General features: G+C 46.5%; 1 protein-coding gene across 3 annotated transcripts in view; it reads left to right on the top strand.

The window, feature by feature from the left end:
- The window catches only part of ZNF654 (zinc finger protein 654), a 389308-nt gene that overhangs the window by 162141 nt on the left and 199210 nt on the right, over positions 1-27957 (top strand). For all 3 annotated transcript variants that reach the window (XM_069636777.1, XM_069636778.1, XM_069636776.1), the window contains exon 4: positions 5490-5622. In XM_069636777.1, coding sequence (XP_069492878.1) covers positions 5490-5622 — 133 coding nt within the window. The remainder of the gene's footprint in view (positions 1-5489; positions 5623-27957) is intronic.

The following is a 27957-nucleotide window of genomic DNA, read 5'->3' as shown; positions in this document are numbered from 1 at the left end:
CCCCAGAGGTCTTCCTCTCCCCGCCTGGAGTACATTTCAGAGGGTGATGAAGGCTCTGATGTCGGCTTGGTTCCGGTTCCAGATGAGCTTATCGCGGGCCATAGCCAGTTTGATGACCTGAGGCAGTCACTGCATGATGCCAGTGGACTGGACACCTCTCCGGAGGTGGAGTTTTGTAGGCCGGAGCCTGGCACTCATGCCGATTCTTCATATTGGTGCCTTATGTCTCGGGTCACCGAGTATTTGGGTTGGTCAGCTCCCCCAGGGGAGTTCGTTCGGGATGATCTCACGGACATCCTTGATCTCGGTCCCCCCACTGACCCGGTTTTGCCGTTTTCATATGGCTCTGCAGAGAAGGGTGGCGGCGGCTTGGACTGCTCCGGAGAGTCTCCCGGCAGTGGGCAAGTCTTTGTCGCGAAAATACCGTCCAGCCAGTAGCGATCCCTGCTACTTCTCCAGGCACCCCACTCCGGAGAGTTTGGTGGTGCAGGCGGCTACGGCCCCGGCAAAGCAGGCGTCGTATCCTACCATCCCTCCGGATAGGGACGACAAACGTTTTGACGGCTGGACGAAGAAAGTGTGTTCTTCGGGGGGTGGTATGGCGCTTCAGGCGGCCAACTCCATATGTGCTTTGTCTCGTTTCACACACACTCTGTGGAACTGTGTTGCATTAGCGGCTGAACATATTCCCGAAGGGGACGAACGGGATGGTTTCCTTGCTATGGTTCAGGATGGCAAGGATGCCATGTGTGAGGCCGTTCAGTCGGGTTTGGACTTGGCAGATTGTGTCAGCCGGTCCATGGCGGCGAACACCGTAATGCGCAGGTTTGCGTGGTTGCGGAAGTCTGGGTTCGCTCCTGATGTGCAGTCCCGGCTCCTCGACATGCCCTTTGACGGTGAACACCTTTTTGGCAGCAAGGCTGACGAGAGCCTTGAAAGGTTGCAGACCTCCAAAGCTGCAGCGAAGTCGATGGGCGCTGCAGTTCGCCAACCTCCGCCTTTTCGTCCTAGGGGACAGCAATGGAGGGGAGGTTCCTTTCGCTATTACTCGTCCTTCAGTAAAGCGAGGGGAGCTAACAGTCAAAGAGGCCATCGTAAGAGTGCCAGAGGTGGAAACAAAGGTACTCGAGGTGCCAAGGCCGATCGGGCAGTTGCCTCTTTGCCCTCAGGCAACGCCGCAGCCGCTACCACTCTGTCATGAGGCCAGGTCCCATGGTTCGCCGGTTGGGGGAAGGCTGGCGCAACATCTTGTAGAGTGGCAAGCCATTACTTCGGATGTGTGGGTTCTGGAGATCATAACCCACGGCTACTGTCTTCCTTTTCGGCAGAGGCCTCACGACAATCTACCAGGGAACCTCTTTGAAGTGTCCGGATCCGCTCCTTGCGCAGGAAATTCAAGCCCTGCTGGAGAAAGGCGCCATAGAACTGGTGCCTGGAGCGGAGCGGAACAAGGGATGGTATTCCCCTTATTTTTTGATTTCGAAGAAAGACGGGGGATTGAGACCCATCATGGACTTGCGTGGTTTGAACTAACTCCTCAGGAAGGACAAGTTCAAGATGGTGATTCTTTCTCAAGTCCTCCAGGCCCTTCAATTTCAGGACTGGTTGGTGTCTCTCGACCTCAAGGATGCTTACTTCCATGTGCCGATCCATCCCAAGCACAAGAAATACCTGAGGTTCGCGGTTGGCAACTCACACTTTCAGTTTCGGCTCCTGCCGTTCGGATTGACCTTCGCCCCGAGGGTTTTCACCAAGCTCATGGTGGTGGTAGCGCATCTCAGGAAAGGGGGATTCAAGTCTACCCCTACCTGGACGATTGGTTGATCGAGGGGGAGCTCTCCCGAGCAAGGCCTGGATCATCTGTCCGTCACCTGCCACTCCCTTCACAGGCTGGGCTTCTCCCTCAATTTAAAGAAGTCCCATTTGACACCAACGCAGCTGCTACAGTACATCGGAGCAGTGCTCGACACATCCCTGGGGCAGTGTTTTCCTCCTCAGGTGGGGGCTCTTCACATTCAGCAGATGGTGAACAAGTTTCAATTTGCCCAGGATCTCCCAGCGTCCGAGTTCTTGAGACTGCTCGGCCTTATGGTATCCTGAATTCTTCTGGTGCCAGAGGCTCGTCTGCGGATGAGATCTTTGCAGAGGGCACTCAAGCTCCAGTGGTCTCAGTCCTCGGGCAGGCTGTCGGACCCTGTTCAGGTGCCGCCCTCGGTAGCCCAGGACCTTCTGTGATGGGCCGTCAAGGGCAATCTGATGAAGGGGGCCCCATTTTGGCTGCCCTGGCCGGAGGTGACGATCGTGACGGACGCATCCTTCACAGGATGGGGAGCTCAAGCCAACAAGTTGACAGTCAGCGGTCATTGGTCTCCGTCGGAGTCCAGAATCCATATCAATCTGTTGGAGCTGAGGGCCGTCAGGCTAGCCCTGAAGGCTTTTCTGCCGACTGTGCGTGGAAAGAGTGTCCTGATTCTAATGGACAACACGGTAGCCATGCACTACCTCAACAAAAAGGGGGGGGGGGCAGGGTCACTTCCTCTGTGCAGGGAGGCGATGCAGCTCAAGTTCTGGGCCATCCAGCAGGAAGTTTCGATCTTGGCTGTTCATCTGGCCGGAGACAACGAGACGGTGGACGCTCTGAGCAGGCAGAGAACGATCTCTCACGAGTGGGAGCTGGCTCAGGAGACGCGTTCGTGGTGGAGTGGTCATTCCCACTGCTGTACGCGTTTCCTCCAGTCCCCGTCATCCCGCAAGTGCTGCGAAGGTTACGGCGGTTTGGTTCCCGGATGATCCTCATTGCTCCGGCGTGGGCCCGGAGGACGTGGTACCCGGACCTTCTCGACTTGTCCATCTGCCCTCCACGTAGTCTTCCCTACCGAGACGATCTGCTCTCACGGGAGGGGTGTCGGGTTCTCCATCCAGAGGTCAGATCCCTCAACCTTCACGCTTGGCTTCTGAAAGGTTGAGGTATAAGGATTGGGACCTCCCTGAAGACGTGATGGAGGTGTTGCTCTCGGCCAGGCGGCCGGCAACAAAGTCTCTGTACCGTTGCCGTTGGAGAAAGTTCTGCGACTGATGGAGAGTTAAGAATGTGGATCCTTTTGAATGTGACATTCCCATGGTTCTGTCTTTTTTTGCTTTCCTTAGCCCACAGGGGCTTGAAAGTGGGGACCATTAAAGGTTACCTGGCGGCGCTGTCCATATATAAGCACTCGTCTGAAGAGTGTTCCTATTTTAAGATTCCTTTAATTTTGCAGTTTTTGAAAGGGCTCACTAATGTGTTCCCTCCGTCACCTTTTCTGGTGCCCGGTTGGGATTTGAACCTTGTTCTCAAGTTTCTTATGGGTGCTCCGTTTGCGCCTTACATTCTTGCCCTTTGAGGCTGTTAAATCTGAAAACTGTTTTTGGTTGCAGTTACTTCTGCTCGCAGAGTGAGTGAGTTACAGGATTTTCAGTTAAGCCATCCTTCACTGTGTTTTATAAGGACAGGGTTGTCCTTAGAGTTCGTCCTTCTTTTCTTCCGAAGGTGGTTTCGGAATTTCATTTGAGTAGAAGGTGGTTCTTCCGGCGTTCTATCCTCCTCCACATCCTGGTAAGGAAGAGGAGCGGCTCCATAGGCTTGATCCTAGGAGAGCGTTGAGCTTTTATATTTCGCGCATGTCCCTGGTCAGAGTGGACGATCAACTTTTCATTGGTTACGCTGGAAAGCGTTTGGGACAAGCTGTGACGAAACAGACTTTCTCGTTGGATTATTTTAGCTATCTCCCAGTGTTACCGCTTGGCAGGTAAGGATCCTCCGGCTGGCTTGCGGGCCGATTCTACCAGGGGAGTGGCTGCGTCTACTGCCCTGCAGAGGAGAGTTCCTTTTCGTCACATCTGTGATGCAGCCACCTGGGCTTCAGTACATACTTTTGTATGTCACTACTCCCTCGATTCCATCAGAGGGCAAGATCTGGCCTTTGGTAGGGCAGTTCTCTATTCCGCAATTTGATTGGGCATGCTAAATTTGTATTCTAAATTCGTTCCCACCTCCTTGTTTGGTACTGCTTTGGGAGTCTGTCATAGATATGGAATACGTCGGAGGACCCAATCCCCTCGAAGAAAAAGTTACTTTCTTATCTGGTAACGTTCTTTCGATGTGATGGTCCGACAATGTATTCCATATCGCTCCCTCCCTGGCATAGAAGAAGGCCTTGTGTGTCTGACTGGCAGAAAACTGGTGGCACATGTTCTGGGGAAAAAACTATAACTGAGGCTATGGGCGTCGTGCGTCCTACTTATAACATCGGGTGACGTCGGCCGTCGGAGGAGGTCCTCGGGGACGGCGTTTCGACGTCATTGACGCAGGACGCAGACGCCAAAGATTTTCCGGAGCAGCACAGCTGTGGACATTACCTGTCATAGATATGGAATACGTCGTCGGACCATCCCATCGAAAGAACGTTACCAGGTAAGAAAGTAATTGTTCTTCTATACACTTGTTCTAGTGTTACCCCGCCCATAAGGTGCCCTATCAAAGCTCATTTACAAGAGAAGGCTTGGTAAGATCTATGAACAACTCTGGCTCTGGATCTGTCAAACAGTTTCGAAGTTACAAGTTCTGCAGATTTTCTACCTTTAAGGGATTTACTCTATTTTCTTGTCTGGTTACTTTATTCCTTGATTGCTCAAGAGCCATGAATGGTCTCTTGGTTCTCAAGCAGGAGCTTGTGGTCATGGAATCTGAATATATGAATTGCATAGTGTCACTTTCTCCCTACCTTGTAAGTTGGCACTTTTTCAGAAACAATTTCCCATTTCTAAGTGAGGGTTCCATTTCCTCTGAACCCATTGTGTAGTGGATGGATTTCACACCTTATAAAGTGTGTACGTAGCCTGGAGACATCTGTGACTGTTCAGTGGACACAGCTGACCTGATCAATGCTTTGCAGCCAATTTGTACTTGGTCTTTTCTCCAGCTAGTTTAGGAACATTGGAACAGAGAAAGTGATGCGCAGTGAGCAGCGGAGCAGAGACGTTGGTGGTATGAGGGAGTTCTCTGCATGCATGCCCACTGGTGAACGTTTTATAATGGTATACTTGTTTCTGTTGTCCATTACACTGATGAAATCAAGGAATTCTAATGAGAGCAAAGGACGGTGATCCAGGATTGCTACAGTGAGTGGTGTATCCTAAACATAGTTACAGCTTTTATATTTGAATGCATTGCTGTAATTCTAAACGTACTCTTATTAATTCCGAATTGTGTAGCAATTCCAAATGCACAGTTGTATTTCATTGGAACAGAAACAAGTCCACAGTGGGGCTAGTCTGTTTTTCTTCTTTAATGGAAGTTATTTGACCAGTGCTAGTTATTTCATTTCATATTACGATTTCTTGATTTTGTGAGCATCATAATGAGGCAATAGCTACTCTATAGTTTTAAAATTGTGTGAAACTGTGCTTAGTTTATTCTCCTATTTAGCAGATTTAAAATGTTTAATTTACAGGAATGCAACATCTTGATGAGAAATGCAAACTTGGATCTAAGATTGTTAACTCAAATCATGAAAGACGGAGGGCCATGGGAAAATCCAGTATTGCAGACCATTCTTAAAGGAAAGAATGAATCTCTGGATCTAGGTAATGTAAAATGTTTAACATTTATTTGAATGCAGCGTTACATTGCAAATATGAATGTAGACATTTAACTTTAGTCACCAGTGGACCCTGCCAGGCACCTTTCTTATTAAATACCTTAATGGTGCACCTAATAAGAGACTTGGCACACCATGTTCTCCTTTTCCGATCTTTATTCAATGTTCTCGAATGTGTTCTTCTATGGCAACAGAGTCATACTCCTAGAATATCCTCCAATGTTTAAATACTTTTTCGTAAACCTGTTCTTAGCATGGTCCTTTTGGTTTTCTCCAAGGTCACTTGAAATGTTCACCGCAGCCAAGACCTTGTTCTTCTGGATTTCTTTCCATGGCCCTACAATAAGCTAAAGGTAACATTTCACAATCGGGACTTAACAAAGGGTCTTGGTTCCTGCATTCAACTCCCTAGGGAGATAGTATTTTTTACATTCATCTACCAACTATTGGATTATCTTTTGCATTAATCATTGTTACCAGTTTCAGTAACGTTTGTTCACAAAAAGGTTCTACACGATAATTACTTTAAAGCATTGTTTACTTGTTCAAAATGTGCCCGTTCAGGTTGGTTTTTCATTGCTGCTTACTTTGGCTCTTCCTATGTGTTTTGTAAGAGTTGCTATTTTATTTATTTATATATCTATAGTGCGCCAAAGCCCTAAGGCATCGGGGGCGCAGTGCACAAACGCAGACTTTAAAAGACGGGACAAAATGAAACCTGAGCATGACCTCCTTTGAACAGTTTTCTGCTACTTAAATGCTGTTGCAGACATGTATTGCTACTTACCCTTTGATTTGAATGGAACATCCAGCATATCTGTCATAAATATGATGTGCTGCCTTCTTTTGGGGAGTGAGTTTTTTTTTAGACTTGCTCACCTGCTCAAATGTTTTGGGGGCTATGGCCAGTGGCTAATACTAAGGTAAGGGAGTTTTACTCCCATTTATGTTTTCTGTATTTTTACATTGTAACGCAAGTCACCTTCAGTGGAGGGCTGAAGGGAAACTGTGTCTTTTATTTTTTTCCCAGCAACATGTTTGGTACATCAATGAGGTGCACAGGACTGGCTAAACCATATTTTTCTGTTGTATTCCTGTGCACCATTCTTTTTACAGCTACAATTGCCATTTTGTGTACCATATACTCAATTGCTCATGGTACAAGACCTATCCTTTGTGACATCAATATTTTTACCAGTCTTCAGTGCCCTGTGAGACCGGACACTAGTCATTAACTTTTGTAGGACCAAGACTTGGATTCCCAGTCTCTGCTTTGAGCATTTAAACTTTAAAAGTTGGAATCGGTAGAGGGACTTTCCGATCCCATTCTACATTCCAGGCAGGGAATGTATTTTACTGGCCGGATGTTCAGCAGCTAGCTGTCCATGATTTGACAGGCACAGCCTGTTTGATTTTTGTAGATCCTTCCTATTGGTGGGCTAAGGCAGTCCCCACCTAGATTTTGAGTGAGAGGCGCTGGAGCCACTGTAAACAAGAGTGCGAACAACAAAGACCGTACAGAGGATCCCTGGAACCATGCCTTTTTGGGCGGGATCGGAAAAACTGCTATCTAGACCCAAAAACTGCCTCTGCACCCCCTGGACCAAATTGGTAAGTAATCTGCCCCAGTGATCCCTACTTAACCTGGGCGTTCTGGGTGTATCACTGGGAATCTGAGTTTGTAAAGTTTTATAGTGTGTAAGATAGCCTGAAGGGCAACCTTTCAAGCTCCAAACAGTGGCCCACTTAAAGAACTGAAGACCACACCTGTGCCGGCCGTAAACTGTAATAGATAGGTTAGTGTTGCAACAATCTTTGCGAACCAACCAACTCCCCTTGATGAGAATGTCTGTGTTTTGTATGTCTTCCATTTTGTAGTGTCCGTAAACTCCCCATTTCTTAAACTCTTTGAGGTTGAAAACTGTTCTTCTCTTCTTTTTCATTTTGACAAGGTCAAGGTTGCTAATGAATCCCCACAGGTGGCTTGAGGAGAGTTCAAGCTCTTCCATTTGCACTGGTTCTTCTACTTCCCCATCCAAAAGTGTGTTGTCCTCCTGAGAGAACACCACTGGAGGAAGAACAGACCCTCCGAGTCCCTATGAACGTGAAGTGGAACCTCCTCACTGTGTGATGCACCGAAGCATTCCCTGATAATGCATAGCAATTTACTAAAAACAGTGGCATCTGGCAACGCTGCTTCTGCAATTCCCACCTATATTGGTAGCACCCTCTCTGGAAGTTTCCCTCAGAGTCCGACCACCGGTCCCCTGCTACATTATGGAAAGGACTATGATGATCCTACCAGTATTGCATGGCTCCTTTTCCTCCTTCGGGCAGCCGGTCCAGGGGTGGTTGAAAAGCACTGCTTCTTACGGGCCTCCGTAATACCACGTTTATTTGGCCATGGCATTGTCTCCCTGAAGTTTTATGTCGCAGGTGGCAGCGCACATTCTCGAATTACTACTTTCACCTCACTGTATTATGCATAAGAGGACGCAAGGACCATTTTACAGCTCTATGCCTGGGCTGTAGCTATCCTCTGCACTCTTACACCCATCAACTGCCACCTTACTCTGTATAGTAAAAGTGTTTTAACGTGCAATGTGACATAAGTTATCTGGGGCGGCCTCGGAGTGTCGGTCCTCAATGGCCTTCCTGCAGAAGGAATGCGGAGCGACGATCGGTCAGCTCCATGATGCGTTTTCCTCAGTTGTCCACTTCTGATATCCTTTATCTGCTTTAATATCATAGTGGAGCATTTGAAGGCTAAGGAGCAGCAGCCATAGGGCTGCAGAATGAGCTTTCCCCAATTGCCTGTCATCATTAATCTATGCCATATGCCTTATGTGCATCTCTGGAGGTTTTAGGGGAGAGAAGAACTGTAGACCGCTGTCACACGAACACTCAACTGACAGTCTGTGCAGGGTGTCTGTGGTAAGATTGATACGGCAGGCTTCCTGGAGCCCCACTGCTGCTGTGCCTGTGGTCTCTGAAGAGGCATACCGTATCACTGTGATGTACCTGCAGCTGCTGGGTAATGGAGGCCGCGTTGCAGCGCTCCTGTGAAATAATGGGAAATAGTGATCCCCGCAAGGTGGGCAGGCAAAGGAATTCGACTTGTTGTAGGTACTACAGCGGTCACCCCACAAAGAAAGACCTGCTCAAGGAGGGTCCTTGAAGATTACCGCTGCTCAAGTCAAACGCCACTGCGCTTACCAAAATGTCTGAAAAGGGAACACCCTGGTTACGCATCCTATTATAATAGCGCAGCACTCTGCTAGAATGTGCACGCAGCACAACACGACTGCACAAAAGCATAGATAGCCCCCCTAATCAATAAAGCACTTACCTTGCTGCTCGCAGCAAGAGGAAGAGGCGAAGCATGCAGTTTTTAAAGGGCAGATATACAGATATCAGTTCTTCGCAGGCCATTTTTGCTGATGCAAGTGTCCCGGGTCTGGTTTTCACTTAACAGGAAAATATTTTCAAAGGGACTGCCTCTCCTTCACTCCTCTCATGCATGGGCTATCCCTGCAACACCTGGGTACCCCCGCCCCGGCTCATGTGGTGGACACCCCTCCAAACCCCGTTCACCCTCAACCCCTCTTCCCTATCTCCTCTGGCCTCCAACCACCTGCACCTTTCTCTCCCCTGACCCCCCCACCTAACTCCCCACCCTCCTCCTCCTTACCTTACCAGGCCGTCACTTTCACTCCATCCAGGTAGCACAATCGTGCACAAATCCGGGCATAGGCTTTTGCTGACAGGCCGCCGTTAGGGAAAAGCGACATGTCTGGACTGGGCATCAGAGAAAATGGGCCAACCCCAGACACCGGCGGGAGAAAATGTGACTGTTGTGTTAGGAACTAAACCGTTCTCCCATGCTTTATAGGAGTTGGTGTTTTACTCTTTGGTTCTTTTGATATTGGTTTATCTCGCCTTTGAACTGGAGCGTCCTGTTTTTGTTAAGCGCATAACGCTCGCCTTTGGTCCCGACTTAGACTTCTGTGAGGGGGAGAAATATTTTGAGAATGAGTGATGATCGCCTAGGAAAATTGGGAAACATTCCCACTCGATATTTTGATTTTTTTGAACCATAAAAGAACACCTGTAGGACTGGGTTACATCAGGGACGTCAGTTAGGGGTCGCCAGAAGTTGCAACTGCGACCTCTGTGCTCTCCGATTGAGACCTCCTATTTGAAAAAAAAAAAGTTTTTAATTTTCTTTTATTTTTTTCCTGGGCTGTGGCTGACTTTCTTGTTCAGGCCCCTTAAAAAAAGATGAAAAATAAAAGCAGTGCCATAAGTCTTACACTTTAAGCACTGACCCTAAATAAGAAAGAATAGGAATACCAAATAATTTCTTTCAGGAATTCTATACAATAATTGCTAGACTCATTAAAGGTTATTTTCAGGCACACTTCAGGGGGTGAGTCACCGATTTAGTCTGTTCTTAAACGCCGAAACTCGGCCTTTCATCCTTCTGAGGTCGATAAATGAGTACCAACACAAGTTGGGTGAAATTGGGTGTATATTTTTTCTATATAAAGCACTTAAGCGTAAGTGCTATATAATAACACATCATTATCATTTGATCATGGATGCCTGCTTACATTCACAGTAATTTGGTAATATCGGCCTATACGCACTGATCTTAACGATGCATATGGCGATCCATTCTTTTATGAAATGTACATCACGCTTGTAGGGTGTCCTGACCCACGTTTAAACTACCCTGCTACAACATTTGGTGCTGTGGGCTTAGGAAATTCAAGATGGCGGAAAACCCACATGTGCGCCGAAATCCAGGAAAGCTGCGCAGTTGTGCGCACACCAAAATGGTTACCTAACTTGCCACCCACCAGGGTAAAGAAAGGTCTTTGTTAACAAAATCCACTTTTACTGATGTCAAAAAGTTGCTGAAATCGTGACTCATTGGACCACTTTAAAGATTCAACCCTTTTTGTGGGGTTCCACATAACCATCTTACTGTAAGGAGCCCCATCAAAACAATGTTAAGCAAGGATTTACTACCATGTAAGAACCATTCCTGTTTAGAATGCATTAATCCAAGAAAATCCCAAAAATGGGTGCAGTACCAGTACTCACCACTATCCAAAAGCCGGCGTTTTAAAACCCACTGTGTGTTTTTCTGAAGGCAAGCAAAATGCCTATTTCAAACCTTGCAACATGTGCAAAATATTCACTGAACACCAGCAGACATTTGGCAGAATGGAGTTTTGTGTGCCTACAAAATCTGGGAAATGAAGAGCCCAAAAACAATGCTTATAACAAAAATGCTATGGAGTCAGCAGCTTAAGCCTAACTGCAACTGGATTTAAAACCACCAAAATCGAAAATGTTAAATTAAATGAGTGACCTATGTTTGGTGTCACATGCCTTTGTAACTGTTGAAATGTCATAGTTTTGCACTTAGAATCAGCATTCTAGCTGCATGTGTAAAATTACAAGTTATTTTAAAAGCAACAAAAAGTTAGCTGAAGGTCTGGCTTAAGGAACTTGATTTTGCCTAGCAACGGATCCCATCAGGAGTGAAACTTGAGTCACAACTATGTTCCCAGGCCAATGTTCCTTTTGCTGCCCACACTAAGGATATGCCATCTATCTGATAATTGAATTTCCTGTGCTCTGCCAGAGAGTGAACAAAGCCCTCTCCACTCAGGCAAAGGTTTTTATTACAGACGTCGTAAAAAGTGGCTTCCTCCTGGAGAAGCTGGGAGGGGCACTGCCTGTGAGAAGCAAGCTGGCTTGGCAGAAACTGGAAAGACTGGTTTCTGTACCATGTGACCTGAAAAGACACACCCCTGCAGCAAGGATATGGTTTTATAAAAAGGGGGATAATTCATAGTGCGGACATGTGAAAATTTTATAAATGATACCATAATTCTTGTGATTTTTCTGCCCACAGTTTAAGACGTGGTAGGAACCGGTGGTATGTTCAGGGGGGTTTTAGCGGAAAAGTGGATATTACTCTAAATGTGTGCATGTTAAAAATCTGAAACTTCATCAGTTAATGTCCCTACCCCCTGCACACATGTATGTAAAGTTGGGTCCATGTCGGAAATTGAAAAAGCAGTTAAAAAGTCAATTATGTACACTCTTTGAATGCAAGCTCCGAGAATGAGCAGATTTGGACATAGACATGGCTAAATTCAGCCACACCATGTATATGTAATTTCAAACAACTGTGTAACTCTGAAGTATGGATTTTGATCATATATATATTTGGGTGCACAGATGATAAGGGAGGTTGTTTCAAGAGATCATAAAATGACATCAATCTGACTCACAGTTCAGTTTGCCAATCAAGCGGAGGAATGGAAGCCTGACCAATGACGAATGAGAGGGGCAAGTCTAGTGATGCAACACACACACCCATTCTCAAGAAACAGATAAAAGCAGAGAGTCAGGACACATAGAGAAATTCAATTTCATCTGCCGCTGGAAGCCCTGCCGGAAAAATCCATACTTACCTCCATCAAACTCCAGAAAGCCAAACTAGAGACTTCAATCTATCCAGAGCAGAGACCAGACCAGAGAGAAAGCAGTGCTGTGCCTAGCAGAGACCAGACCAGAGAGAAAGCAGTGCTGTGCCTAGCAGAGACCAGACCAGAGAGAAAGCAGTGCTGTGCCTAGCCGAGACCAGACCAGGCGCTGTGAGCAGAATCCGGAAAGACCTGACCAGACTGAAGATCGTGACCAAGTCGCTTTCCTGTTCAAAATCTCTTGTGAGTACTTAGCAAAACTCAGAACACATCTCTTAGTTTAAATTCATCTAATTCAATCTATTTAACCTAAGTAGAACTGCCTCCTATCTGTCACCTGTCATTTCTAGTAAAATTTGTCATTTTGAAAAAGTGTGCGTTTAAAATTTACAAAACCAAAAACGACCTTTACTAAATTACTCATATCTCCGCAACCGTTTGGGCTAGAGACTTGCAATAACTTTCATTCGGAAGCTGAGATCCCAGGCTTTCCTAGGACCCCAAAACGGTAGAGATAGTCCTTGCGGTTCCTTTGTAATAGCGCTCGGCGCATCCGCGAATTTTGCCGCGATTTGCAATTTCTTCACATGTAAAAAAACTGCTGCTGCCTGTTTTCATTTGCCAGAAATTCGTTTAACCTGCTAACTATCCCTGCATCATTGCTAGTGTGAGCCTGGACTAATATTAACTAGATACCACTCATCCTGAACCTCTAAAAGGGAATTAAGAGCGTTTCCAGCATATTTCTCATTCATTGCTAGCACCTATCAAAGCATTTGCCTGTGTTTTCAAACTTCTGTTTAAGCTTGCTGGATTGAACTGAATTACAGTTGATTGCATTTCTGAGAACTGTGTGTTTTCCTTCCATTTCCTTGCCTTGCATCAAGGGGGGGAGGGGAGTAGCCAGAGAAAAGTGATTACATTGTTTGGTTGAAATCATATTGCGTATTTTCTGTACTGCATTCATTGAATATTGCATCCACCTGAGCCTACATAAAGCATCCTCTACCACTTTTGTTCCTATTTACCAGTGTGCTACCTTATCCATTTCATGTCAACTCATTAGTGATTAAAGAAGTGTGCTAGTGCCAGATTCTCCGTTGTTAATATTTACCATATCAGATTAAGTGTGATATTCAATTATTAATTTATTAAAAAGTGTGATATATATTTTAATTTATCAAATAAACCTTTTAAACTTGCAAAACAGAATTACTTCTTGGCTCAGTGGGGTCAGGGGGATTCCAAGAGAGGGGTGTTATACAAGGGTAGTCATCCAGAACGCATGAACTGGACCTAAAGATATATCAATAAGGGTTTTCATTCAGTATTCTAGACTAGGCGTTAACTTGGCTGTAGTGCTGAATTGAATCCTCTAACAAAGTGGGGGCTCGAGCCGAGACGTTGGGTTAGATTTACCAGTTGTGCAGCTTAATACAGTGTGCTAACTGACGGGATACATACACCCGGTCGGATCACCACGCTGCATTACGCTGTGAAGCATTCCTCAAAAGGGACACTCCAAGAAAAGTTCTGTTCTGCAAAAATAAAATACTAACTTCTGTAAGTCAGGACAGAGACCAATCTCTAGAATGACGACCTTAGTAGACATGAAAATAGCCAGAGAGCACCTCTTGCATAAGCTATTTGTGAGAGGTGAATGGACCGAACAGGGCCAGGATGTGTGGTTGCAGGCCATCACACAACAGGTCACTGAAACAGGGTCAGATATATATAGAGATCAGGGTCCCTTACATGTGGCCCTGAGTGAACTATATATGGCTCCTAAAGCCAAAGAGGAACACAATAAGATCGCCAGGATAGCAGCATACCTGTACCTATATATGGGAGACATGCAGGATAGATGTGCTGAAAGCCAAAATCTGGCAAATAGGCAACAGATGGCATTACAGAAGGTCCAATCTGATCTGGACTCTTCTGAGCAGAGGCTGCAGAGGAGCCAGGAGTCAGAAAATGACAGCAGACTGTACATTACTAAAATAAAGGAGGATATGGATGTGCTGCAAAAGGAAAAGTCAGAACAGGATACTAGATTTCTGGCCCTGCAGAAGGAGCACCAAGACAGTTTGGACTCCTTACTGCAGAGCCAGAAAAAGCTGGAGCAACAGATCAATTTCAACAGGGCATGCACAGAGCAGGTAGCCACCCTGCAAATCCAACTAGACAGAGAGAAAGAGGAGAGCAATAAACTGATCCTGAAAGACCTGGATACCCAGGCAGAGTTTGATCAGGAGCGCCAGAAAGCTGGTGCCTTCCAAAGGCAAAGGGACGACCTGGCGGCACACATGCAGGCTCTTAGTCAGGAAAGAGACGCCTTAGGCCAGGAAGTCTGCCATTTAAAAAGGAAAATGGAAGAAAATCACCTGGCCCACCAGGGACTGGGTGACCTCCAAAAAGAAAACCAGAACTTGCTAGAGCACACCAGGAGGGTGGAGGATGCTCTAGCAAGAAAGGAGCAGGCCAATAGGGACACAGCTCAGGAGGTAACCCTCCTGCAGCAAAGACTGGCCCAGTTCTCCAGGACCAACCAGGAAGCACAGAGGGAAAATGAGGCCCTCTGTCAACACAATGATAGGCTCCAACAGCAGGTAGCGATGCAGGAGAGACTGATAGAGTCGAGTAAGGCCTTAACTGAGGAACTGAAGGCACAAATGCAGGCTCTTGCATTGCAACAGGGAGCAGGGGCGGATAGAGATGAGGTTCGCTGGGAAATGGAAACTCCGGAGCATAACCTCAGGAGCCCTAGTACCAGAGGCCCTCATACCTCTCAGTCCCTGGACTCTGCCACCCTCATGTCCCCTGGCGCACATGAGCACAGGGCCACAGGGATGGCAGATTACTATCCAGCCAGAAGCATGGGGCTCATAGGCCAGTACCATCCAGGAATGGAGGGGTGGGCATCCGGGTATGGGCACCCAAGTACAATACAGTTCAGTGGGGAACCCCAGGAGAGTAGGCCCATTAAGGGCATCCTGAAAACCTCTGCCCAGTTAGGTCAGTGGAGGGGGTACCCATCAAATCCTGACAGCAAGGAGGAATCTGAAGACTCCTCTGAACTGTGCAGGACACAGGAGACCAGGTCCCCACATTCTGCCAGCCATTCCCAGGCTCGCAGAATCCGGGAAAACCTGGAAGAACAGACGGGAACCTCTGGGAGCAGTGCCTCTGAGTCCGACGAAGAATGGACAAGGGTTACCCGAACCAAAAAGGCCAATAAGGCAAAAAGGGCCTTGCTCAAGGACCCCTTAAAGCAGATTAAGGCGATCAGGAGCGTCATCACGCCTTACCATAAGAACGCTAAGTATTCTGTTTGGGAGCACTTAGAGTTGTTTGAACAAATTGAAGGACAGCCAAAGCTGCATTCAATATGTAAAGTGGACCTTCTCCCCGGAATACTCCAGTTTCTTTGCGGGGCTGGAGGACCAAAATCATTTAAGATGGTCCACCTATAAGGCGGCCATCCTGAAACATTTTTCTGTTCACAGAAATCCTCAAGAGGCTCGCAAGGCAGCCTACAATTTGCAATGTGGGGAGGATCAGGCCCCACAAGAATTTGTGCAGGAGTTAAAGCGGGCTTTTGCACAGACCACAAGAAGGGTGCGCACGGATAGCCGTGAATTTATAAACACGTTTTTCCATGCCTTGCCCAAATATATCATGACCCAGCTCGTGAGGGATTTTCACGAGAAAAGATCTTTAGACTGGGTCATTGAACAGGCTACCCGCATCTATGAGGTGCAGAAGCCCATAGAAAATAAAAGCAATGCCCAGAAAAACCCCAAAGCCAACAGCACCCCTGCTGCTGCCAAGGTGGCAGAGGTAAAGGTCACCCCCGTTTTGGATTTGGAGATGGGGGGGCCTAAAAACCTACCTGCACCTAATAATGCTAGGCCCAGAAGGTCCTCGGGCCAGTCGCAGACAGGGAGCCAGGGAGGCAGCCCCACAAATGGGGTCCCTCGCTCTCCTGACTATGTAAGTCCTCGCTACAAAGGTAACAGACCCATCCTGGGTTATGTGTGGACTCCTCCAGCCCAAGGGGGGGGGATCCAGCCAAGCACCTAACCCAGGGAACTTCCCTCCAAACTTCCCACAGGAGGGCAGAAATTTACCAAACCCTGGGCAGAACTTTTTCCCCAGATATCCACCCGACTTCCAACCCCAAAATCATCCATCCTTCTTTCCTCAATTCCCTGAGCCCAGACCACTGAATCCGGGAGAGGGGAGGCCAAGGGTGGAGGGGTACCAAAATCTTCCCAACCAGGGGTACTACCAGAGGAGGGACAGCTACCCTTCCCGGGATCAGCCCAGGGGAGAAAACAGGGCCCCGTATCAGCCTGAGCGGGTTTCCCAGTTAGAGCGCCAGGTTCAAAACATGGCGCGGGATATGGGTCATATACTGAGGGCACAGCAGAACCCTCAGATCAGCATGCCGGCGCAGAACGCACCCAACTCTGGACCTGGTGCTCCAGAACAATGACGGGGGCAGCACCCCGATAAATCACCGGTTCCCAGGGAGGAGGCACAAAGGGAAGGGGGGTGTAAAGCCTTGGAGGAAGCTTCCTTCCTCACTTGTAAACAGCCCCTGGAAACCCAGGAACCGGAAACAAAATCTCTTGCCCCTGAAAGTCTGCCTCCTAAGGAGCAGAGGGGGGGTAGGAGAAACAAAAGACCCAAACATACTCAGTTTGAGGAGGAGGTACAGATCTTCCAATTTGAGGGAGAGGGATCCTCAGAGGATCCTGGGAAAAGGATCTTCTCCTTCAGAGAGGGGGGGAACTCCTCCCAAAGAAAAATGGGTCCCTAGGGATGCAAATCCAGACTGGGGAGATGTGGAGACTGAGCTACCGCCGCCCACCATCTCATCCCAGAACCAACAGCAAGAAAATCCCCTGGTTCAAACCCATCCTGGCGACTGCCTCCAAAAAGGGGGGGGCGGCCCAGAAACGGAGCCAGGGGAACCCACAATGGCTCTGATCTCCAGTTGCAAATTTTTTCTTTCAGATTCCCAAGACTCTCCACAGAATTCTGCCCAAATCTCCTCGCTAGCGATGTCCAAAACCAGAAAATTAGCCCACCAGTTGTCCAAAAATGTACATTATCTGTGCCCCCTTGAGGAGAAGGAGGGAAGATATTATGCCCCGGTACAAGTACAGGGGCAGGGTACAATCTCAGCACTGGTGGACACTGGATCTCAAGCTACCCTTCTGTCCAGAAGGGCCTTTGACGAACTGAATGCAGGAAGGGGAGAGAATTACCAAATTCCTCTCACCTCTCTTCCTGGACAACTGCAGAACTTTGACGGGAAGGAAATTCCCGTCGAGGGGACGGCAGACTTGGACATTAAGATCGGGCGACATAAGTTGAAACACCCGGTCATAGTTGTGACCCCAGAGGGCACCCCTTGTTTACTAGGGAATGACCTCCTGAGAAGGTTGTCACCCCTAATAGATTGCGTAAACAAGGTCCTCTGGACTCAGACTAGCCGACCCATAAAATTAAAACAGAGTGTCAACCATGTTAGTTTAAACGGCACATGCCACATGGTTGAACAAAAATCTGACCAAGTAGAATTTCACTTCCAGAATAACCAAATTCCAGACGTGACAGTAATAGCAGTAGGACAACAGACTGGTGATGGGGGGTCCTCTCTATTTCTGAAAATCAACCTTCCTTCCAGTCTAAAGTGGTATTCCACGCTGGAAGGAAACACTCTGAAATTCTATACCAATCCACAATCTGAAACTCACACTCCTATAGTCCAGAAAGATGTGAAATCAGCTCAGAGCCTGGCTGATATTCAGCAAATTGAAGAGCAGTTGTTCATCCCTGTTCAGTTAAATGATGGGAAGGACTCTGTTCTCGCTCGAGTGTGTGTGAACAACGGTAAGAGCTTCATCAGCGAAGCCATGTTCCGCCAACTCCCAAAAGATCCAGCCATTCCCACCTTCAAACTGATAGACAAATGGGAAATGGACCTGGAAGCACCTGACTCCAAACATCTCCTGCCAAGCAGGTGTATGCTCAAAATCTCCATTGGCAACAAGAGCATAGTCCATAATTGTTGGGTCGTGCGAGACGTCACTGCCGCCTTTTACTTAGGCAGTGACATTCTCAATCGCTTTGCCATTAGTTTGGACCTAATAAACTTCAAAGCTTGGTCCCGATTAGCGGATAATCCCATGGGCTTTGATGATCCAGAAAAAGCATTTAGGTCAGCTCAATTGCTACCTTATGCAGTTGAAATTCAGGTTAAAGAGGAAGTCACCATCCCAGAAAGGACCCGACAATTCTCCCTGGAAGTGAAAGTTAAAAGGGGACAAGAGTTGAAAAACCCTGATGCTTACATACATCTAAATGCTTCTCTCCAACAGCAAGGGTTGGGGGTAAACCCGACTCCATTAGTCAACATAGAACATGACCCCATTCTAATAGAGGTGGATAACAGCGACTTAAAGAGTATTACTCTAGCCGCAGGCACCATTATTGGAATGGCGGTTGATGACCGACATTTCTCCATTGATCTTGTAAATGAACTGTTAGGACCCATCCCCAAGGACTGTTTTGACAGTGACAGTGATGACAACGCAACACCAGACAGGATTTTTACCCGGCATGGGGGGAACTTCCTGGTGTACACTTCCTGCCCCTATGGTAAGGAAGATGTGACCTGTGACTTCAGGAGGGATGAGGTGATTTTCCAGGTCCATGAGGGCTGCCTTTCCCACCTGAAGCCTCCGGTCCAAATCAGCACTCTGACCAGGGACTTCTCCACCCAGCTGGAGGAGGCCGCGGAGATAGCCAAACCAGAAGTCTTTCCAGGCTTCAGGCAGATGGTGGAAGAGAGAGTCAACCTAGCTGATGCCTGTGTGACTCTGGAACAAAAGCAAAAGTTGAAACAAGTTTTCTTGGATTTCCAAGATCTCTTTGCGGTAGACTCATATGACTGTGGTCGCACCGACATCCACACCACAACAATCCCCACGGACCCTGGCATGACTCCAGTGTTTGTGAAGCAATATCGCTTGCCTCTCGCATCAATGGAGTCCCTTACTGAAATAATTAAGAACCTTGAGTCCCGGGGAATAATCCGTCCAGTCCACAGCACCTTCAATAATCCGGTGCTGGGAATATTGAAGCCAAACGGCCAGTGGAGACTCTGCGCTGACCTCAGGGAGCTCAACAAACGGGTCCACACTTCCCGATGGCCTCTTCCCTACATTGACCAAGGGCTGGCCCAGATTCAGGGGTCACAGGTATTCACTGCAATAGACCTGACCAATGGATACTGGACCGTGCCTGTCAGTAGGGAGGACCAATACAAGCTGGCTTTTACCTTTGGGGGCCAGCAGTACACCTGGACCCGGACTCCCTTCGGATACCTCAACTCCGGCAATGAATTCAACATTTTTCTACACAAGGCCATGCCCGACTTGGGTGCAAGGGGTAACCTGGCTTATGTAGATGATGTCCTCATCAAAAGTTCATCTGTGGAGGAACACATAGCAGAGATCCGTTATGTTCTGACACAGTTGAGGGCCGCCGGAGCAAAACTTTCCTTTCAGAAAGCACAGTGGTGTAGAACCCGTGTTAATTTCTTGGGGCATGAGATTACTCCTCAGGGTCTCTGTCCCCAGGAAAAGAAAGTGGAAGCACTTCAGAAACTGAAAGACCCCACAACTCTGCGGGAACTAAGGAGCCTCCTTGGACTGACTAATTACAGCAGAAAGTTCATTGAGGGCTACGCAGAGATCACCAGACCCCTGATTCATCTCCTGAAGGGGGGGGTCAAGTGGGAATGGGGTCCAGAACAAGCCGAGGCAGTAAAACAACTCAAAAGAAGCCTCTCACAAGCGCCTTGCCTAGCTTACCCTGTCAGAAACAAGGAGTTCTTCCTGGAGACGGGGTTCTCTAATACGTGCTTGACGGCAGTATTATATCAAAAGCATGACAAGGTCAATAAAGTAATCTCCTATGCGAGCAAAACTTTATCCTCTGTGGAGGAAAAATTCAACGATTGTGAGAAGGCACTCCTGGCAACGGTGTGGGCATTGAAGAATTACCGCCCGTTTATCCAGGGGGAACACATCATAGTGGAGACTCCACACCAGCCTCTGCAATATCTCCAAAGTGACAGAATCCGGGCCGGAAATGTGAGTAATTCCCGAATTACTTCCTGGATTCTGTCAATGCAAGGCTTTCCTGTGGAGGTCAGATATGGCCAAAACAAGAAGAGTCCCCTCGCGCAAGGTCTGGCTGACTTGCATGATTGTGCCAGAGAAAACTGTCTCGAGGACGAAAGACTAAAAATAAAGGACAACATGGAGGCATACTTTAATTCCCCCCACAAAGTCTTTGAAGAAGACAAGTGTGAGGGAATGCCCACTGTGTATGTGGATGGATGCTCTTACCATGTCGACAACAACGGGGAGAAAGAACTGGTGGCCGGCGTAGGGAATGCATGGGTGAATGAGTCCCCAGAACCCTCCGCTGGATACAAAATTGGTCCCCGAAGTAGTCAGGTGGCAGAATTGATGGCTGTGCATCAGGCCATCCTCACTGCTGTCCAGCATCAACTCCACGAACTGGTCATAATCACAGATTCGGATTATGTACGGAACGGGTTCGTGGAGCACCTGGTTAATTGGAAGACCAGAGGCATGGTATGTGCTAACAACAAACCCTTGAAACATGGGAAGTTGATCCAAAACATTGATGATCTGGTCACCTCGAATGGGATGACCATCTATTGGAAGAAGATCAAGGGTCATTCCAAAGTAGAGGGACCAGACAAAACTGGAAATGACTTAGCTGATCAGCTGGCCAAAACCGGGGCCATCCAAGGGGATCTAATTGAGATTGAGTCCCTGTTGGGGGAAATCCAGGTCACTGCCATCACTAGGTCCCAGACAAATGCTCACAACGACCTCTCAATTGCACAATGGAGTAAGGAGACCCCTGATGCTGATTTGATTACTGCTCAGAAGGGGGATCCAATAATTGGTAAATTTTACCAGCACCTGGAGGACCCTGAGAACTTTCCCCTGACGGATACCGATTATATTGGGAAAGAGGACCTAAGAGTGTTGATGAAATGTCCAAAAATGTTCCGGATCCAAGACGGTTTGCTGGTAAGGAAATCCAAAGCTGGCCACGATCAGTGGGTGGTTCCTACCTCATTCCGAAGCCTGATGTTAAGTCACGCCCATGATGCGGCCACCGCCGGTCATAGGGGGTTTCACACAACATTGGAAATCTTAAGAGAGGTTGCATACTGGCCACACATGGGCCAGGACCTCAACCAATATTTGAAGGGTTGTCTTGTGTGTGCACAATTTCAGCCGACATCCCTCACACACCGGGCGCCTTTACAAAAGAGGGGAATGACACTGCCATGGTCAGATTTACAAATCGACTTTGTAGGCCCTGTGATTCGCTCGGCTAGGGGGAATAAGTACATGTTGACCGTGACATGCTTGTTTACCAAGTGGGTGGAATGTCTCCCAGCCCCAAATTGCAAGGCAGAAACTGCAGCGGCCTTGATGATTAACCACATCTTTTCCCGTTTTGGTCTACCTCAAAGGATTGAGTCAGACAGAGGTAGCCACTTCACCAGTGAAGTAATGACAAAGATGTGGGAGATACTGGGGGTCAAGAGAAAGCTGCATATTGCTTATAGACCAGCTTCTTCTGGGGCAGTAGAGAGATATAACCGGACAATTGTGAGCATATTAAAGAAGTTTGTGGCAGATTCTGGGCCAAGTTGGGATATCCGATTACCTCTGGTCCTAATGGCTATCAGATCTACCCCTTCATCTGCAACCAAAATGTCACCATTTGAGTTGATGACTGGGCGCAAGATGGTGCTTCCTCAGCATTTGCTCTACAGGACCCAAGAGCAGACACTGATAAATGCCTCCACTACTCATGAGTATGTAGAGAATTTAAGGAAACACCTCCAACATGCTTTTGCTTATGCTCAGCGGAATCTAGAAAGATCGACTGATAGCATGAAGACCCATTATGACCTGAAAACTTCCAGGAAGGAATATCAGGTGGGAGACCGGGTCTATCTATACAACTTCCAAAGGAACCAGGCCAAGCAGCGCAAATTTTTGCCTACATGGAAGGGACCCTTTGAGATCGTCGATAAGATCTCCCCTGTGGCCTACAAGATCCGCATCCCCAAAGGTGGTTCGGCAGAGGGGGAAGACAAGTGGGTCCACATAAACCAGTTGAAATGTTGCCATCCCAGGCACACTCTGCAACAACTGGAGGAATCCTCTGGAATCCTAGCGGGTACTGTATCAGACTAATTCAGTTCCAATCATAAAACCTACCACATCTAGTCTCTAAAATATTGTGATTTACATGAAACTGTCTCTAGTGATGCTGTTTTTTTTTTTCTCAAAATAAGAATGTAATATTTCGTTACGATGAAATGCATATGCTGCCCCACTATCTCAACAGTGGTGGAAAAAAAAATCGTCTATGAGTAGATATTGCCGCTCTTCCTTTATCATCCTAGGAGAGATGAAACCATGAAGGATGACCAAGAAGGACGATCCGGAGACCGGGAGCAAAGACACAACGGGCCCGGGGTACCGCCCAATCTTCCCATCAGGACCGGCGAGGAGAACTGATCGATCTGACCGGATGGAGAAGAAGATGCTGAACTGTGCCATCTACAGAAGAGGAAGAAGATTATGCGGACAGACCGGTGCGTGGGTCAAAACCCTTGGGCACGCGACTCCCCATCGACCCAAACTCAAAGTGCAGTCACGTGGGGGGGCTTGTAGGGTGTCCTGACCCACGTTTAAGCTACCCTGCTACAACATTTGGTGCTGTGGGCTTAGGAAATTCAAGATGGCGGAAAACCCACATGTGCGCCGAAATCCAGGAAAGCTGCGCAGTTGTGCGCACACCAAAATGGTTACCTAACTTGCCACCCACCAGGGTAAAGAAAGGTCTTTGTTAACAAAATCCACTTTTACTGATGTCAAAAAGTTGCTGAAATCGTGACTCATTGGACCACTTTAAAGATTCAACCCTTTTTGTGGGGTTCCACATAACCATCTTACTGTAAGGAGCCCCATCAAAACAATGCTAAGCAAGGATTTACTACCATGTAAGAACCATTCCTGTTTAGAATGCATTAATCCAAGAAAATCCCAAAAATGGGTGCAGTACCAGTACTCACCACTATCCAAAAGCCGGCGTTTTAAAACCCACTGTGTGTTTTTCTGAAGGCAAGCAAAATGCCTATTTCAAACCTTGCAACATGTGCAAAATATTCACTGAACACCAGCAGACATTTGGCAGAATGGAGTTTTGTGTGCCTACAAAATCTGGGAAATGAAGAGCCCAAAAACAATGCTTATAACAAAAATGCTATGGAGTCAGCAGCTTAAGCCTAACTGCAACTGGATTTAAAACCACCAAAATCGAAAATGTTAAATTAAATGAGTGACCTATGTTTGGTGTCACATGCCTTTGTAACTGTTGAAATGTCATAGTTTTGCACTTAGAATCAGCATTCTAGCTGCATGTGTAAAATTACAAGTTATTTTAAAAGCAACAAAAAGTTAGCTGAAGGTCTGGCTTAAGGAACTTGATTTTGCCTAGCAACGGATCCCATCAGGAGTGAAACTTGAGTCACAACTATGTTCCCAGGCCAATGTTCCTTTTGCTGCCCACACTAAGGATATGCCATCTATCTGATAATTGAATTTCCTGTGCTCTGCCAGAGAGTGAACAAAGCCCTCTCCACTCAGGCAAAGATTTTTATTAGACGTCGTAAAAAGTGGCTTCCTCCTGGAGAAGCTGGGAGGGGCACTGCCTGTGAGAAGCAAGCTGGCTTGGCAGAAACTGGAAAGACTGGTTTCTGTACCATGTGACCTGAAAAGACACACCCCTGCAGCAAGGATATGGTTTTATAAAAAGGGGGATAATTCATAGTGCGGACATGTGAAAATTTTATAAATGATACCATAATTCTTGTGATTTTTCTGCCCACAGTTTAAGACGTGGTAGGAACCGGTGGTATGTTCAGGGGGGTTTTAGCGGAAAAGTGGATATTACTCTCAATGTGTGCATGTTAAAAATCTGAAACTTCATCAGTTAATGTCCCTACCCCCTGCACACATGTATGTAAAGTTGGGTCCATGTCGGAAATTGAAAAAGCAGTTAAAAAGTCAATTATGTACACTCTTTGAATGCAAGCTCCGAGAATGAGCAGATTTGGACATAGACATGGCTAAATTCAGCCACACCATGTATATGTAATTTCAAACAACTGTGTAACTCTGAAGTATGGATTTTGATCATATATATATTTGGGTGCACAGATGATAAGGGAGGTTGTTTCAAGAGATCATAAAATGACATCAATCTGACTCACAGTTCAGTTTGCCAATCAAGCGGAGGAATGGAAGCCTGACCAATGACGAATGAGAGGGGCAAGTCTAGTGATGCAACACACACACCCATTCTCAAGAAACAGATAAAAGCAGAGAGTCAGGACACATGGAGACATTCAATTTCATCTGCCGCTGGAAGCCCTGCCGGAAAAATCCATACTTACCTCCATCAAACTCCAGAAAGCCAAACTAGAGACTTCAATCTATCCAGAGCAGAGACCAGACCAGAGAGAAAGCAGTGCTGTGCCTAGCAGAGACCAGACCAGAGAGAAAGCAGTGCTGTGCCTAGCAGAGACCAGACCAGAGAGAAAGCAGTGCTGTGCCTAGCCGAGACCAGACCAGGCGCTGTGAGCAGAATCCGGAAAGACCTGACCAGACTGAAGATCGTGACCAAGTCGCTTTCCTGTTCAAAATCTCTTGTGAGTACTTAGCAAAACTCAGAACACATCTCTTAGTTTAAATTCATCTAATTCAATCTATTTAACCTAAGTAGAACTGCCTCCTATCTGTCACCTGTCATTTCTAGTAAAATTTGTCATTTTGAAAAAGTGTGCGTTTAAAATTTACAAAACCAAAAACGACCTTTACTAAATTACTCATATCTCCGCAACCGTTTGGGCTAGAGACTTGCAATAACTTTCATTTGGAAGCTGAGATCCCAGGCTTTCCTAGGACCCCAAAACGGTAGAGATAGTCCTTGCGGTTCCTTTGTAATAGCGCTCGGCGCATCCGCGAATTTTGCCGCGATTTGCAATTTCTTCACATGTAAAAAAACTGCTGCTGCCTGTTTTCATTTGCCAGAAATTCGTTTAACCTGCTAACTATCCCTGCATCATTGCTAGTGTGAGCCTGGACTAATATTAACTAGATACCACTCATCCTGAACCTCTAAAAGGGAATTAAGAGCGTTTCCAGCATATTTCTCATTCATTGCTAGCACCTATCAAAGCATTTGCCTGTGTTTTCAAACTTCTGTTTAAGCTTGCTGGATTGAACTGAATTACAGTTGATTGCATTTCTGAGAACTGTGTGTTTTCCTTCCATTTCCTTGCCTTGCATCAAGGGGGGGAGGGGAGTAGCCAGAGAAAAGTGATTACATTGTTTGGTTGAAATCATATTGCGTATTTTCTGTACTGCATTCATTGAATATTGCATCCACCTGAGCCTACATAAAGCATCCTCTACCACATTATACTTTTGTTCCTATTTACCAGTGTGCTACCTTATCCATTTCATGTCAACTCATTAGTGATTAAAGAAGTGTGCTAGTGCCAGATTCTCCGTTGTTAATATTTACCATATCAGATTAAGTGTGATATTCAATTATTAATTTATTAAAAAGTGTGATATATATTTTAATTTATCAAATAAACCTTTTAAACTTGCAAAACAGAATTACTTCTTGGCTCAGTGGGGTCAGGGGGATTCCAAGAGAGGGGTGTTATACAAGGGTAGTCATCCAGAACGCATGAACTGGACCTAAAGATATATCAATAAGGGTTTTCATTCAGTATTCTAGACTAGGCGTTAACTTGGCTGTAGTGCTGAATTGAATCCTCTAACACATTATAGTGATATCGTAACCATATCTTTCGTAGTGTACAATGCTATGCGATGCCACTTACTGTTTTTCAACGGGTGAACGGTAGTGTTCCATCGCTTACCGCGTTATCACTTCGGGGTTGGGTCAAATGACATCACTTCCTGTGATGTCATCAGGGGGGTCAAGGATCATATGATGTCACTTCCGCTACCCTAGGCATTTTGGTGAAATGACGTCCCTGGGTTACTTGAGGAATTGCTTTTTGCATGGTTAGATTAAGTGTAAAAAAAATGCATGTTGAATTCAACTATTGTGCTGTCTTCTGGAGGGGGTGTTAAAGTGCTCTAGTCATACTACCACTTGTAGAGGCAGGAACTCAAAAGAAACGCACTATAAACCAAATAGATTGATTATGCTTGAGCACCAGAAATAAGGAATAATCACTGTAAGACCCAGAAAGATCTCCATGTCATTGTTCAAGGGCTCAAAGCAATCTTGTTCTGAAAATGTCCCAACTCCTCCCCAAGGCGTGTACGATTCTTGTGTATATGGGCAGCACTGCTGTGTTTAAATAAAACGAGCAGGGTGGCATGTATGTCTCCAATCCCCCTCCCCCCTATGTGGCGACTTCCCATGGGGATTGGACACTGCTGCATAGGTCGGGATATCTTTCTGATTGCAACTCTTCTAGCAGGGTAGCTAAATGTCTAGACAGATTTACTGTGCAAGAAATCTCATGTGCCTCCAAAAATGGGAATTACTTATGGTGGTGGTTCTACCAACATTTGGACCATTTACCTCTCAAGACAACAAAACGTGGCTCCTGAATACATCATGGAAAGGTCAGGGAGGCTACTCTTTTGGTGATGCAGTCCTTCTCCCATAGGAGGAGCCAACACTTTAGGTATAGATGCCGAAAACGCTGCTCTCCACGGTGCTGCACAAACTGTGTTGTACCGCCAATTATCACCTCAGTTTGATTGCTGCTCACATGATCAGATTCTCGGATTTACTAGAGATGACCTGTCTGCTCTTGTGTGTTTTTTTTTTTTTTGTTTTTTTTTTATTTGTGTTTAATCAATTTAGATTTTTACAAATGAAGGAATCTTTCTTTACTATCTTGAGAAATAGAGAAGGGTCATTTCCTAAGTACACGTTACTTTCACAAACAAGTGCTTGGCGGGATATCATTTTGCTGGGTTTGGAGAGTTTTTTCCATAGCGATGGTTATTAGTTTGGTAGCCGCTATTAGCCATCTTGTTTTGGCACCCGTGATCAGGCGATTCCACCAGGTGTTTTTGTCGACTACGTAGGAAGACTCATATACAGAGCCGAGAAAAGCCTTTCTTTCATGATCGATTGAAGGGCATGTTATCAGAAGATGTCTAATGGTTTCTGTGGCTTGCGGGTCTCTACAGAGTCTGCAAGATTTTTCTTTCGAAGCGTCCCGGATTACCAAGACTTCCTGGGTGGGTAGGAGGTTTAGGCAGGCTTTCAGGAGAGTTCTCATGAGGCGCTTGTTTGGATATTTCGTGCAATATTCTATCGGTTGCTTTAGTTTGTGTAAACAGGTGGAAGGTGGGTTAATAGCTTGTTCGAGACAGATATCGTTTGTTTTTATCCAGTCAAGCCATTCCATTTTTGTTTTTATTCGTGTGGGGTTCTGGATTAGTTCCTCTTCTGAGCAGGATATTTCTTGCAACGTATGCTTTTGTTTCCCCGCCCAGTTGTTTAGGGACTTGTTATTACCCTTAGATATTTCTTCGGAGATCATCTTATATATTTCCAAGCTGTCTTGATTGCATATTTTCCCGTATAACTGGATCGAGCTCTGC

Source organism: Ambystoma mexicanum, chromosome 7p, assembly GCF_040938575.1.
Source record: "Ambystoma mexicanum isolate Mex_15411 chromosome 7p, UKY_AmexF1_1, whole genome shotgun sequence".
In the NCBI taxonomy this organism is placed as follows: Eukaryota; Metazoa; Chordata; class Amphibia; order Caudata; family Ambystomatidae; genus Ambystoma; species Ambystoma mexicanum.
Note: the sequence above shows the minus strand (reverse complement) of the source record. Positions and strands in the feature narration are given on the sequence as shown.